The 15,029-nt window shown below is 43.5% G+C and overlaps 1 protein-coding gene across 2 annotated transcripts in view; it reads right to left on the minus strand.

Moving 5' to 3' along the window:
• Positions 1–15,029, minus strand: part of ATP2B1 (ATPase plasma membrane Ca2+ transporting 1) — a 226,354-nt gene that overhangs the window by 84,383 nt on the left and 126,942 nt on the right. For both annotated transcript variants that reach the window (XM_030215571.1, XM_030215572.1), the window contains exons 7-8: positions 14,144–14,182; positions 11,447–11,602 (exon numbers count right to left, since the gene is read on the minus strand). In XM_030215571.1, the coding sequence (XP_030071431.1) occupies positions 11,447–11,602; positions 14,144–14,182 (195 nt within the window). The remainder of the gene's footprint in view (positions 1–11,446; positions 11,603–14,143; positions 14,183–15,029) is intronic.

Raw genomic sequence — 15,029 nt, forward strand, 5'->3', positions numbered from 1 at the left:
TTGCCTTAAAACACAAAAAGGGCGGGCTATTAGACATATAGGACATTTTATTGTTGCCAATAAAGGATATTCTTGACGCTCTAATGTGAAAGCTTGATATGTATATAAAGTCTATTGCACGGCATTATTAAGTGATTATCAATAGGACCCCTCTCTGGTGGCTCAAGTCCTTTAGAGCAGTGGTTCCCAAACCTGGTCCTGGAGGCATCCCAGCCAGTCAGGTTTTCAGGATACCCACAATGAATATTCATGAGAGAAATTTGCATGCTCTGCCTCTACTGGACACAAACCTATATCGTGAATATTCATTGTGGATATACGGAAAACCCGACTGGCTGGGGTGCCTCCAGGACCAGGTTTGGGAACCACTGGCTTTACAGCCATCGAAGGGTCAGGTTTTCAGGATATCCCTAATGAATATGCATATAGGAGATTTGCATGCATACTACCATCCACTCTATATAAACCTCATGAATATTCATTAGGGAGATCCTAAAAACCTGACTGGCAGATCAAGGACTGGGAATAACATAGCCCTGATACAATAATGTCAATTCAGGCTGAACTAAAAACCCAATAGATTCTAAGATCTACTGGTAGAAGTCAGTAACAGGTAGAGTTAAAAAACAAAGTTAAGAACAGAGAGGCCTTCTCCAACAAGGAAAAGTACCTTTTACAGAGGAGCAAGACACTCCAAAAGCCAAAGCCATTCTGTAGATATACCATAGGGATATACCAGGGCCGCTGAGGAGGGGGGGGGGGGGGGGGGGGGGGGGGAGGGACAAAATTCCCCAGGCCTGGGCCCAGCGCCGCAGTCCTCGGTCTCACCCGGCCACGGCTCATTGACAGCCCCTCTCCATCCACCACTGTGCCCCCTGTATTCAAACCGGCAGCGCTTCACCTCCGTGTGAAAAGCGCAGCGGCAGATCGCCTCTCTTCGGGCCTTCCCTCCCCGTGTTCCGCCCTCGCGGAAACAGGAAGTTACATCAGATGAGGGCGGGACACAGGGAGGGAAGGCCCGAAGAGAGGCGATCTGCCGGTGTGCTTTTCACACGGAGGTGAGGCGCTGCCAATTTGAATGCAGGGGGGCCCGATGGCGGATGGAGGGGAGCTGTCGACGGGGCTGGGTGGGTGGAGAGTGGGGACTGCGGTGCCGGTGGCCTAAGTAGCGATTGGGGGGGGGGTGGCGGTGGGGCCCCGGGTCCGGCTCAGTCTCTCGGCAGCCCTGGGATATACTACATAATCAGTAAGGTATATTGCAATTACTTATCTATAAACGCCAATTCTTCAAAAATAGTATTCTTATTAACTACCTAACCTGACATGTCTAGCCAGAAGTTCCTCACAAGCCTTCTAGAACACGTTCAAATTTCATAAGATTTGTAAAATGCTCTTGGGTACTCAGAATGATTTATAGAGTACTAGTAAAACATGCCCGTTTCAGGCGCAAATGAAACGGGCGCTAGCAAGGTTTTCCTCCCGAACTCCCCCCCTGCTCACCCCTTTGGAGTTGTGAAGGCACTGACCGCCATTGTTGCGGACCTCGTCAACGCACGCCAACGCCACCTTCAATGTGCTGAGTCGTCGGTTGTGAAGCCACTGACGCCATTGCTCCGCCCTTGACGTCATCACGTTTGACGCGAGGGCGGGGCCCCAACACAGTGATTTTGGTGGCTTCACCACCACGAACCCTTTGAACCGGAAGGAAGTGCCTGGAGGAACCGACAGTGACGTCAGTGTCCTCAGAACGTTGAGGGTGAGTTTTATTATATAGGATGTCGTATGATTTTTTTCATTCTGTATCTAACACAAGTTGTTGAAAACAGGACCCAGTATGCACGTTGTTTTTTTTTTTGTTTTTTTTTTTACACCAAGCAGAACTGTTACTATTGCATGCTGGAAGAGCTCAATAAATCTGAAAAGCAGCTCTTCTCAGACAGATTCAGGATTCATGTGAGAACATTCCAACATACTTCATTATTTCCACATTAGAACAGAAGCAACTTAAAACAAAAGCTGAAAAAAGTTTAGAAAAGCATGACAGGCCTTAGCTGCGGTTGTGGTAGTCAGGAGATCCAACGTACAGACCAGAAAAGGAAAATGTCCCCTATGTGTGAATGGCAAAACGAAGTAGGGGTGGACCAAAAATACCCTGCAGCCAAATGGGATTGAATACGAGTCAGGAGATCCAAAACACACACTGCTGTAACAACATCCCTCATTTTGGCTGGCTGGAACGTTTGAGTCCCTGCTCTGTTGGACAAGAGCGAGAACCCTGTTGTGTCTGAACGTGCAAGAGGATTCCTACACTGATCGAAAGTAATACTATTACCTCTGCTCTCCACATCCTGGAAGAGGTCACGTCAGAAGCTGACAGATCTTAAGGTATCACTGTGCTCTTGGGCGAGATGATGATGGTGCTAACAGCCCAAACTTAAGGCACCAAAAATCTATTTTGCTACTTCTCATCCTAGATGACTCTCACATCTGTGAGGACAAACTATATTGAGGCCATATCAGAACACACTCAAGCATTGCAAGCACTAATTGTATCAGTAAAAGATATGGTCTTGCTATACTGGGTGCACTTTTTAAAGCTGCTAAGGGTCACAATGAAAATGAACAACTTTGATTATGAACAATGCATTCAGTTGAGATGCCTTAAACCTACAAGCGGCTGACTGGGTGAACTCAAAATAAAGAAAACTTAAAGCCAGCCTATAACCTACCCTAAGGTGCAACCAGGACACTGGGAACCACATGACAGTGACAGAACTCAAAGAAAAAGATACAGCTAAAAAAAACATTTTTTTCAGAAAATAAATTAGTCTTGGCAAGAAGCACCAAGTGACAGAACCTATTGGTTCCAAAGAGGGATGAAGACTAAAGCAGTCCTCGCACATCAGTGGCAGGCAGGACGTGACGAGCATGCATGGTATGCTTCTCAAAGCTTCAGTGAATCAAAGCTGGAGAAGCTTTTCTGTGCCAGGTTCCATCTGGGATATCACTCGACATCTTGCTCATCTCTGGACATTCCAAACTAAAATCTTCAAATTAAGCTCCCAAATCTAGCACCCTCTGGGCAAAATGTACTGGCTGTACCCCTAAACAGGGACTGTCTTCTCCCACACCCGACCTGAGTCTTTACAGAAGTGTAAGCACTGTACATAGGTCCATACTGAGATGCCCCCTCCAAGACGTCTGGCAACGCTTCAGTGCAGGCCTATGTTTATGGGTCTTGTGCAGTGTCTACTCTTCTGTGAGGACTCTAGACCAGTGAGGAGGAAGGTGTTCTTGTGCCCATGAAGCTGTACTGCCACCCCAATCTTTACCTTGCTGCATGTGGCCAGGTAAGTGCTTGAGCACTTCATCCTGGGCTACCACGGCTCCAAAATCGGGATCAGGATACAGTGTGGCAGCAGCACTGCTGGAGGTGTGTGCTATGCTTACCTCCCAACACTACCACCCTCAAATTTTATTTATTTTCAAAAACTGAACTTCCTTCAATCTAGCAAAAGGTGGTCACTACCAGTGGGTTGCCTCTGGCTTTTTGCCGGACTCGTTCAACGGAGGCTATGCCCCAATAATACCCAACTGCCCTTATTCTTCAGCAGAATATCATCCTGTACTGCCACAACCGATTCTGTGCTATGCCCAAGAGGCAATCCCAACTGGCAAGCATCCAAGCCATCTGGACTCTTCAAAGAAATCTGTCGACTGAGAGACATCACTCTTTTCCAAACGCTTGGCCAAAAAGGGGATATGTGCCACCAGGCACTAATTAGTGTGGCATCTAACCTTCTTTAAAATTAGCTTTCAACCAACTGACTCAGGAAAAACTAGGTACCTCTCTTTCAGTAGATTATTTATCAATACTAGAAATTAAATATGACCAAAACCGAGCTTCTCATTTTTCCCCCCAAACCCACCTCCCCGCTCCCCCCGTTTTCTATTTCTGTTGATGGCTCTCTCATTCTCCCTGTCTCCTCAGCTCGAAACCTTGGGGTCATCTTTGACTCTTCTCTCTCCTCTGCTCATATCCAGCAGATTGCCAAGACCTGTCGTTTCTTTCTTTACAACATCCGTAAAATCCGCCCCTTTCTTTCCAAGCACTCTACCAAAACCCGCATCCACACCCTTGTCACCTCTCGTTTAGACTACTGCAATCTGCTTTTTGCTGGCCTCCCACTTAGTCACCTCTCCCCTCTCCAGTCGGTTCAAAACTCTACTGCCCGTCTCATCTTCCGCCAGGGTCACTTTACTCTTACTACCCCTCTCCTCAAGACCCTTCACTGGCTCCCTATCCGTTTTCGCATCCTGTTCAAACTTCTTCTACTAACCTATAAATGTACTCACTCTGCTGCTCCCCAGTATCTCTCCACACTCGTCCTTCCCTACACCCCTTCCCGTGCACTCCGCTCCATGGATAAATCCTTCTTATCTGTTCCCTTCTCCACTACTGCCAACTCCAGACTTCGCACCTTCTGTCTCGCTGCACCCTACGCCTGGAATAAACTTCCTGAGCCCCTATGTCTTGCCCCATCCTTGGCCACCTTTAAATCTAGACTGAAAGCCCACCTCTTTGACATTGCTTTTGACTCGTAACCACTTGTAACCACTCGCCTCCACCTACCCTCCTCTCTTCCTTCCCGTTCACATTAATTGATTTGATTTGCATACTTTATTTATTTTTTGTCTATTAGATTGTAAGCTCTTTGAGCAGGGACTGTCTTTCTTCTATGTTTGTGCAGCGCTGCGTATGCCTTGTAGCGCTATAGAAATGCTAAATAGTAGTAGTAGTAGTAGTAGTAGTAACATATCTGTCAAGAAATGTCTTCATTAATACCGAACAATAATCCAAGCGCCAATAGGTTGCTCTAATGAAAAAGTTTGAGGTAACAGCTTAAGAGTGCTCACTGAAAGGGCCCTAAGGAAAAACAAAATACCTTTTGAAGGTGCAGTACTATTATAATTAAAAAAAAAAAAAAAAAAACCCACACACAAACTTGTGAAAACAAAGGAAATGTCAAAAAACTAAGGCCCAGATGCATTAAAGACATTGGTAATTCCCGTTCCCTACCGATTCCATAGCGAATCGGTAGGGAACGGGAATGCATCAACGATAGGGAATGCAAATGAGCTACTCGTTGTAGCTCACTTGCATTCTCTAGTCCTTCGGTACCTGAGTCGGAGAATCGGGACGTCCCTTTAAGATTAGGCTCCTCTTCCTGGTCTCTTCAGCCAAACAAAGCGGGCTTAGCTGGCTGTTGTCAGCGAAACGCGCTCTGATTGGCTGAAGAGAGAGGGAAGAGGAGACTAATCTAAAGGGACGTCCCGATTCTCCGGCAACCAGGAAAACATAAAAGTTTTGCTGTGGAGGGGCGTGGCGAAGACAAAATAGAAGGGGGGAAAAAAACACCAGCGCCGGCAGAGCTAAAACAAAAAATGTGAAAAAAAAAGACGTCTCTCAGAAGCGCAGGGAGAGTACGTCCTTAAAGGACGCCCCTCACATGCGCTCCCTGCTTTTTTTTTTTTTTTTCTTTTTTACCTTTTTTGGGGGCCCTTTTCCTTTCCGATTCCCTCACAGGAGCCCTAACGAGAGGTCAGACATCTCGTTAGGGTTCCTACGGTAAGGGAATCGGAAAAACGGTAGTGCATCTGATCAGGGGCGTATCTGGAATCCGGCGGTAGGGGGGGCCAGAGCCAGAGAGGGGGGGCACATTTTTGCCTCCCTCCCCCCGCCTCTCTCCACCCCCTCCCCGCCGTCAGACGCCGAACTGGATTCAACCAGTCAGCACTGCAGCGTTACTTCCTTGAAGCACATGGCCACGGAGGAAGACGAAATATGGAGATTGCGGGTCGGACCTCGGCTGGCGGGGGTTGGGGCCCCCCGTCAGCAAAAGTAAGCAGCGGGGGAGGGTTGACGGCGGGGAGGGGGGCCAGGGCGAAATCTGCGGGGGCCCAGACCCCTGTGGCCCCAAGCAGATACGCCCCTGCATCTGATTATAATGGGCTGCAACGGTAGTGCAGCTCATTATAATAGCTTTTCAATCATTTGCATTCCGTTTTCGTTGCCTGCTACCGTGGCAGGGAAAATGCCCTTAGTGCATGCCCGGGGTGAACTACTTGCGTTTTAAACTGGCTGGAACTGGCTCGTTAGGTTTTGTGCATCTGGGCCTAAGAGTTCTTCATGACAGAGCAAAAGTAAAAGAAAGCAGCCAGCTCTGACAGCAATTGGAGAGAGGATAGGATATAATATTTATAGAAAGTAATACAGAAAGGGCCAAACCCTTCAAGATTTAAATCTGTCAGCAGTAGCACCAAACATCTTGTGTTAATTCAACCCCTTTGTGTATAAAAGTGTGCCATATCCTTTAGGTGAGAATTTTAACAAGTTACAAGCAGCCCTTGGTGACAAAATTGACAAAGGAAAAAAAAAAATCAAGCAGTTAAAAATCTTTGAAATACAAATGAGACTGGAAACACAGGAAGCCACTAAGGGAAATCTGCTAAAACAACCTTTACAGTGTTTTTAAATGGAATGCTTGCAGACAAATTACATAACCAGGAGATACATCATAATAGGCAGCATGGAGGAACATTCATAACACCACATACGATACTTATATTAGCACAATACAGATGAAACCACTTATATTAGAACATTCATATTACATATCATAAACGATATTAGCAATTACAAATGACAGACCTTAAGCTCACATTAGAGCAAACAAGATATAATGTATGAGAAGAGAGTTGAGGACCTGAACATCTATACCCTTGAGAAAAGGAGAGAGACAAGGGTGATACGATACCTCTCAAATATTGGAATGTCTTTATTAATCTAGAAATAAAAACCTTTTCCAGGGACAGGAAGATGGTAGAACTAGAGGACATGAATTGAGGTTGCAGGGGTGGGGGCAGACTTAGGAATAATGTCGGGAAAAGTACTTTTTCACGGAAAGGGTGGTGGATACCTGGAATGCCCTCCCACAGGAGTTGGTGGAGATGAAAACAGTAACAGAATTCAAAAATGCGTGGGATAAACACAAAGGAATCCTGTATAGAAGGCATGGAACCAAACAAGGTTAGCGGTAATTAGATGGCAACGCCGGTAATTGGGAAGCAAAGCCAGTGCTGGACAGACTTCTTCAGTCTGTGCCCTGATCGTGGCTAGACAGATTTGGACGGGCTAGAGTGGAGCTTCGATGACAACTTCAAAAGTTGGAGAACAAGGACAGTGCTGGACAGACTTCTAGTCTGTAGCCCGAGCGCGGCCGGAAAGATAGGCCAGTGCTGGACAGACTTCTACAGTCTGTAGCTCGAGCGTGGCCGGAAAGATAGGCCAGTGCTGGACAGACTTCTACAGTCTGTAGCCCGAGCGCGGCCGGAAAGATAGGCCAGTGCTGGACAGACTTCTACAGTCTGTAGCCCGAGCACGGCCGGAAAGATAGGCCAGTGCTGGACAGACTTCTACAGTCTGTAGCCCGATCGTGGCCGGAAAGATAGGCCAGTGCTGGATAGACTTCTACAGTCTGTGCCCTGATCGTGGCTAGACAGATTTGGATGGGCTAGAGTGGAGCTTCGATGACAACTTCAAAAGTTGGAGAACAAGGACAGTGCTGGACAGGCTTCTACAGTCTGTAGCCCGATCGTGGCTAGAAAGATTTGGATGGGCTAGACTTGCAATTCAATGACTTCTCCAGAGGACAGACAGCAAGGACAATGAGGGTAAACGTCTACGGTCCGTGCTCTGAAAATAGCAAGGACAAATCAAGATCAAGTATACATATGTAGCATCACATCATACCTTATGCTCATAACATCATTAAGATACAATGAAAATTCTTAGTAGGCTGCTGAGGGGGTTAAGTACAGTTGAGAAACAGATGTAGAACAACGTTTTTGTGATAGATAGGTGGCTAAGTTGAAGGCAAATTTTATATAGAGTTGAACACAGTATGTGAATCTGGTCTGAATTATAAGGTGTGCGGCATGTTGATCCAGATGCTGAGTCGGTGGATAGTTGGTCCCCCATGTGTATTAAAGGCTTGGAAGGTGAACCAGACTTTCACCTAGTTCCTGAAGTAGAAGCAAGCTTGAGTTAGGTATAGACTCTCTGGGAGTGAGTTCCAGAGTGTGGGGGCCACTCCTAAGAAAGCTCCCTGTCAGGTATCACATTGTACAATTTCTTTTGAGAGGACTTGAGGCCCCAAAGAAATGTAGACCGCTAACTTGCTCTTTAGGTACTTGGCCCATTTTGCCCGAAGGCCTTGAAATTCAAACAGTTAAGTGGCCCTTCGGATCCAGCTTTATAACCCTAGAATGCTCTTTTCGAAAGACCTGTCTGGGAAGCAGACACTAAATATAACTCAGAAGGTGGTAGACACACATACAAATTGCTTAAAATATTATTTCAAATCATCCAAGTGATTCTACAAGGCAGGAGGGAAAAGACCTCAGAAATCGCAGAGAGGTTTTTTTTACCACCACAGAATCAGTGGATTAAAATAACTCTTTTAGCGATGAATCAATCATTGGTCTAAAAAACCTCCGTCCTGCCTACATTGTAGGCTTCTTTTACAGAGCCGTTACTAATGATTCCTGCGTGGCAAAAGAGAGGAAGCCTATTCAATTCCTTTGGGCTTCGTCTCATTTGCAGCGTGGGAATCACTAGCGAGGCTTTGTAAAAGAAGCCCTGTGTACTATACTGGTCTACATATTTATATTTCCAGTATTAATAAAGTATACAACGTAGGCAGGAAGGAAGGTTTTGTTTTTTTTTAGACCAATGATGCTAAAAGATAGTTATTTTAATCCACTGATTATGTGGTGATAAAAAAAAAACAAAACTGATTTCTGAGGTCTTTTTCCTCCTCCTTTGTGGAATCATTTGGATGATTTAAAATATTATTTTAAGCAATTTGTATGTCTGTATCTTCTTCCACTTTTTGAGATATAATGTTGTGGAGGATTTGTTTCGCCATTTACCACAGACGCTAAGTCCACAGCTGTCCTGATGACGTCTAACATTGGCCCTTCAATGTTATCAGGGCAGCTGCAAAGCAAGTGGTTATTTTCAGACGACACTGCAGTCGGTTTGGATCTCAGGTACAATACAATGTGTGTACGCACTTTCAAATGCAGCTGCTCTTTACACACCGAAAAAGGAACTGCTATATAATAAACTTAAAAATTAAACTTTTAAGAACAGGCAGCATGAGGGGTAGTTTTCATTCAAGCCCAGAAGTTTCATGAGTTTTTTTTTTTCTAACTTGATTATAGCTTCAACAGATAAAAAGTTGCAACTTGATCCAATTAAATTGTCATTGGCCCCATTACAGAAGCATAACAGTTTTCTTAGCACTCTCCTGCTTTCTATATCAACCACCACCGAAAATCAGATTTTACACCATACAAAACCAAATGCTCCTCTTATAGATTTTCCATCAATATGCTCCACGCCAAAAAAAAAAAAAAAAAAGTTTCCAACAATGATGTTTTCAGCAAAATAAGAGGTCCTTTTACCGAGGTAAAAAGTGGCCTTATATACATGTTTTTCCCTGTGTGAAAAGGCCATTTATACCGCAGCAATAAAATGGCTGATTTTCTATTCTTCTATTAATGGCCATTAGCGCAAGGCTGTTAAAGAGAATTAACACATGAGCACTTAGCGACACCTATTTTGTAGTATTAGCGTGTGGTAATGGGGACATGCTAACTGATTAGAGCAGGAATGCCTACTCCAACTCGGACACCCCCCCCCCCTCATATAGTAACATAGTAAATGACGACAGATAAAGACCTGAACGGTCCATCCAGTCTGCCCAACAAGATAAACTCATTTTACATGGTATGTGATACTTTATATGTATAGCAGAGTTTGATTTGTCCTTCACTTTCTCAGGGCACAGACCGTAGAAGTCTGCCCAGCACTGTTCTTGTACTAAAAGTTCTGAAGATTCCGGAATCCTAATTAGTAGCAACATTCCATGTAGAACCCCAAAGAGTAACATAGTAACATATAATAACAATCTATTTGATGGCAGATAAAGACCTGTACGGTCCATCCAGTCTGCCCAACAAGATAAACTCATTTACATGGTATGCGATACTTTATTTGTATACCTGAATTTGATTTGTCCTTGCCTTTCTCAGGGCACAGACCGTAGAAGTCTGCCCAGCACTGTTCTTGTACTAAGTACTGAAGCTAACGTCGAAGCCCCTTAAAATCTACACTCCAGCCCATCCTTATCTATTTAGTCACGATCATGGCATAGACCGTAGAAGTCTGCCCAGCTCCCATTTTGTTTCCCAATTACTGGCGTCGCCACCCAATCTCCGCTAACATTCTGTGGAACCATTCCTTCTAAACAGGATTCCTTTGTGTTTATCCCACGCATGTTTGAATTCCACCACCTCCCGCGGGAGAGCATTCCATGTATCTACCACTCTCTCCATGAAAAAATACTTCCTGACATTTGTCCTGAGTCTGCCCCCTCCAACAACAAAAAAAAGGTATTTTTCTGTGTGGTTAGTGTGCACCAATTTGAAACTTACTGCAGGATGCCTTAGCGCATCTGGTAGTAAGCCATTTTTGGTTGCGCTAAACACGCTGCTAGCACTTATCGCAGCTTAGTAAAAAGATCCTTAAGCCAAGTACTGGTACTGCTTTAAAGACTTTCAAATTCATACGATAAGCTTAGTTTACCTCACATTGCGAATGCATATTCAGCTGTAAAATCATGTTTAGAAAAATGTTAAAAAGCTGGTACACAATTTTGAAGTGGTATAGGTTCACAGCACAGCACAGAGCAAAGTGCAAATAGCAAAAGAAAGCACGAAGAGCCTTCAAAATAGGGACAGAGTTCCTTTAATCACATAAATTGAACAACAATCTTCCAGAAATGACCAGACACAGGCAGTGTTTCGACGCACAGCACCTGCGTCAAACACGAACAGTACGATTAAAATGTAACAGATAGAATGTATCAATTGCAGAAACCAATGATAAATACCAATGGAATTAATAACAAAAATATAAAAAAAAATATTTTAAAACAATGTATACATATATAATAAAACATATACTTTGAAGGCTCTTGAAAATGCTATACGTTGCCACAAATTTTTAAGTGGAATGGTAATGGACAAAACAAGTGTACTGGCAGTTGCAATTTAATTAAAGTTGTTTGATTTAGGGGGGTCTTTTACTAAATATTAACGTATGTTATCTGCCACAGGACCCATTTTATTCTTACAGGCCCTGCTGCCGGTAACGTGCACCGTCAGTAAAAGACCCCCTTTACATAAATTGGGATACCCTACTTTGGCTATTGAAATCTCACATTTGCTGGATACTATTCATTACCTTTGGTGTGACAGGTAATGGCTTTAAAACATCTGTTTTACTATGATAAACGTATGAATCACTGGATCCTACCTGCTTTGCCAATCTGAACTGCTAATTTTGTAAGTTTTCCTTGAAGAACTGATTTTTCCTTCTTTGGCAAATTTGATTTCTTTTTGTCGTCGCCATCTGTACTCTCTTCACTCTTCAAGGGTTGCATTTCCATAGCTGCGCCATCTTGAGCTTTTGCTGTAATAAAGAAAACATTGCATAAAAGCTATAAATCGCATGAGCTATTGCGTATCAGGCCTTTGTCATCAGAAATTGATCACGGCAACAGAAGTACATCACCCCTTTGCTGAATCAGAATATATAAATAGTGCTCCACCATCACATTATTGGCTTGGATAAGCTTGTGTTTCAATTGTTTATGATAAATCTAACCTCAGAAAACACAGCGGTCAATCATCGCTGTTTTTAACCCAGATTAACTGTTTAAAACTTCAATTTTCTCCAAATTATTTTTCATTTGTAACTTTTGCTCAACAAATCCTGGGTTCTAGGCAGGGGCGTAGCCAGACACCCAATTTTGGGTGGGCCTGGGTCCAAGATGGGTGGGCAGAAGAACCCCACCCCATCCCATCAGTGATTTGGTCTCTCCTCTCCTGCATGCCATATGGTCTCTCAAATATCCCTCCTCCCCTGCACACCTTTTAAATTTCAGATTTTCACTGAGGAGCAACTAATACACACTACTCATTTAGGCCCCACATCCTTCCCACTGATACAGCTTCCTGTTTCCGCATAGGCGGGAATACATCAGAAGGAAGGCTGTGGGGCCGGTGTAAGCAGTGTGTATCAGTCGCTGCTTCCTGCAGGCGAAGATCTGCTATTTATAAGGTATGCAGGAGGGACAGTTGTTGGGAGTTCTCAGCTTGGGAATCTCTGCCGGCCACATCATAGGTGTGCTGCTATTGGTGGGCCTGAGCTCAAAGTGGGTGGGCCTGGGCCCACCCAAGCCCACCCTTGGCTACGCCACTGGTTCTAGGATGGCACCTACAAATTGCACCTGACACCCAGGATTTCATGTCCCTAAATGTTTTGGAGAGCTGTCTCTCAAAGAGCACACCTCCCATATTTGCACTGGGTGAGGCTGCAAGCAGGAAAAAGGCTAAGGCTGGTGGGAGAGAGAAGCTGCAAGCAGTAAGGCTGAGACCAGGGGACAAGCAAGTGAGGCTATAGGGCCTTATGGGAAGAGCAAAGCTCTGACAGAGCCTCCTTATTTATTTATTGCATTTGTATCCCACATTTTCCCACCTATTTGCAGGCTCAATGTGGCTTACAGAGTTCTGTTATGGCATTGCCATCCCAGGGTGTCAGATACAATTGGTGATGCAAAGAGATTAAGGATGGAAAGAAGTATTAAGAAAGTAGATACAGAAAGATGACTTTCGGATTGGGGTGGATTGGTGAGGTGGTATAGTTAAGTTATGGGTCCTCTTTGTAGGCTTTATTGTTTTAAAAACAAAAATCGGGTTATCAAGGACCTTCAATTTGCAACCAATCGCTATCAAAACACGGGGGCAGGAGGAAATCCCTCATTATGTACAACAGCCACCCACTATATATAGATTGTCAAAACTGCTAGAAACAAGAACACTCTACTCACTCAGTGTTCACTAACAGGTAACTGAAGGATGTACGCCCTTCCACTGAAGCAATTAAAAGTACTATCACACAACCGATGAGAGCGCGGAGGTGCTTCCCCATGGTTGCAGAGTTTGAAATAAGAATCAGATATTCTTTTTAGAAACTGCAAGATGCAAGTTCCCTTACAAGACCAGAAAGAGGTTCACCAGCTGCCAAGCAGGGAGTTCTCAGCATGTGGAACCCTGAGAAATTGTTCTAATTATGTAATTGATTTAAAAAAAAAAAAAAAAAAAAAAACAACTTCCATAAGGATAGCACTAAAAATTAGCATCACTCTTGGAAAAGCAACCCAGCAAATAAGTGTCTTAGTAAAACACGTGCTGTTTTAACCTAAATATCAGTGTTTAGCTCAGATTCACACTTATAAATTCTTTTTTTTTTTTTTTTTTTGCAACAAATGAATAAGCGGTATATATTTCCATCCATCTGTCAAAATTAAGACCGAAAGTAAAAACAAGAGACAAAAACAAAAACAGCCATACCAGGGCAGACCGATGGTCCATCTAGCCCAGTATCCTAATTCCAGCAGTGGCCAATCCAGGTCACAAGTACCTGACAGAACCCAAATAGTAGCAACATTCCATGTGGAACCTCAAATAGTAGCAACATTCCATGTAGAACCTCATAATAGTAGCAACATTCCATGTAGAACCTCATAATAGTAGCAACATTCCATGTAGAACCTCATAATAGTAGCAACATTCCTTGCTACCAATCCCTGGGCAAGCAGTGGCTTTTCCCCATTTCTCTTTCAATAGCAGACTATGGGACTTTTCCTCCAGGAGCGTGTCCAAATCTTTTTTTTTTAAACCCAGAAATGCTAACTGCTGTTACCATATCCTCTGGCAATGAGTTCCAGAGCTTAACTATTTGAGTGAAAAAAATATTTCCTCCTATTCATTTAAAAAGTATTACTATGCAACTCATTACAAAGACTAGGGGCCACTCAATGAAGCATCCAGAAATGAAGTCATCAAAGAATTAACGAACAGTTGCTAAAATGATTTTAATGCTATTTTACTTAGGGCAAAAAGCACTATTTACAGTACAACGACATTGAACATTTACGAGCTCAGTTACCTTTATTTCTATTTTCAACAGCTCCATCTTGTTTTTTGTCTGAAAGGATAAAGAGAAAGTATATGCTTTAAAACTAAATTTTAAAAATCTCATTTATATATCAAACATTTATCTCGTTTTTGTAAATGAACCATCACATATTGATGAAAAGCTGAAAATGCCTCTCTGTGCAGGTTATGCAAGTATTAAAGGACTAGTCTGGCTGGTACGCAACTGGGTCTGAAAAGAGCTTCACAGAAGATTGCCTGGAGGAGAAAAATGTGACAAGGAAACTGCACAAATGTAAAAATACTGAGCAGAAAGTTTGACATGTGCATATCCTAGTTATGTATCCCACCTCACTTTGCTGCATGGCTTACCAGTATCCAAATGACTGGAACTCTGCTTTAAATGAAGAATAAAGATTGTCATTTTACTGAACTGTGCCTGTCTTTTCTCCTCTCTCATAGATGCTTAGCACCACCTGGCCACGGAGCAAACCTTAAATGTATACAAGGTAAAACTTAGGTAAGTCGGCACGTAGTTCTCCTGTCACTTTCGCCTTCCATTTTCTGCATGCGGCACAGACTATTTTTAAAAATATCATTATACCAGTTAAAAACTTTTACTACATCAATGAACCTGTGGAGATTTGGGTACCTGTCTTAGTTGCTGATGTTCTGTTATGTGAATTAAAAACATGACAAGCACGTTTAAAAATGTAGAGTACTCCTGCAAGCTTAAAACCCAAACAACTGCCAGAATTGACATGTATTGCCCCAATCAGAGAGAGGGGAGAAGAATGCATTCAGACACAGCAAATCTGAAATCAGGATATAAGGGATGTGCTGTCTGAAACGAAAACAGGACATGAAGACAATCCGCTTTCTATTGGCAAGAATCCCTA

The sequence above is a fragment of the Microcaecilia unicolor genome, chromosome 9 (assembly GCF_901765095.1).
Source record: "Microcaecilia unicolor chromosome 9, aMicUni1.1, whole genome shotgun sequence".
NCBI classification, from domain to species: Eukaryota; Metazoa; Chordata; class Amphibia; order Gymnophiona; family Siphonopidae; genus Microcaecilia; species Microcaecilia unicolor.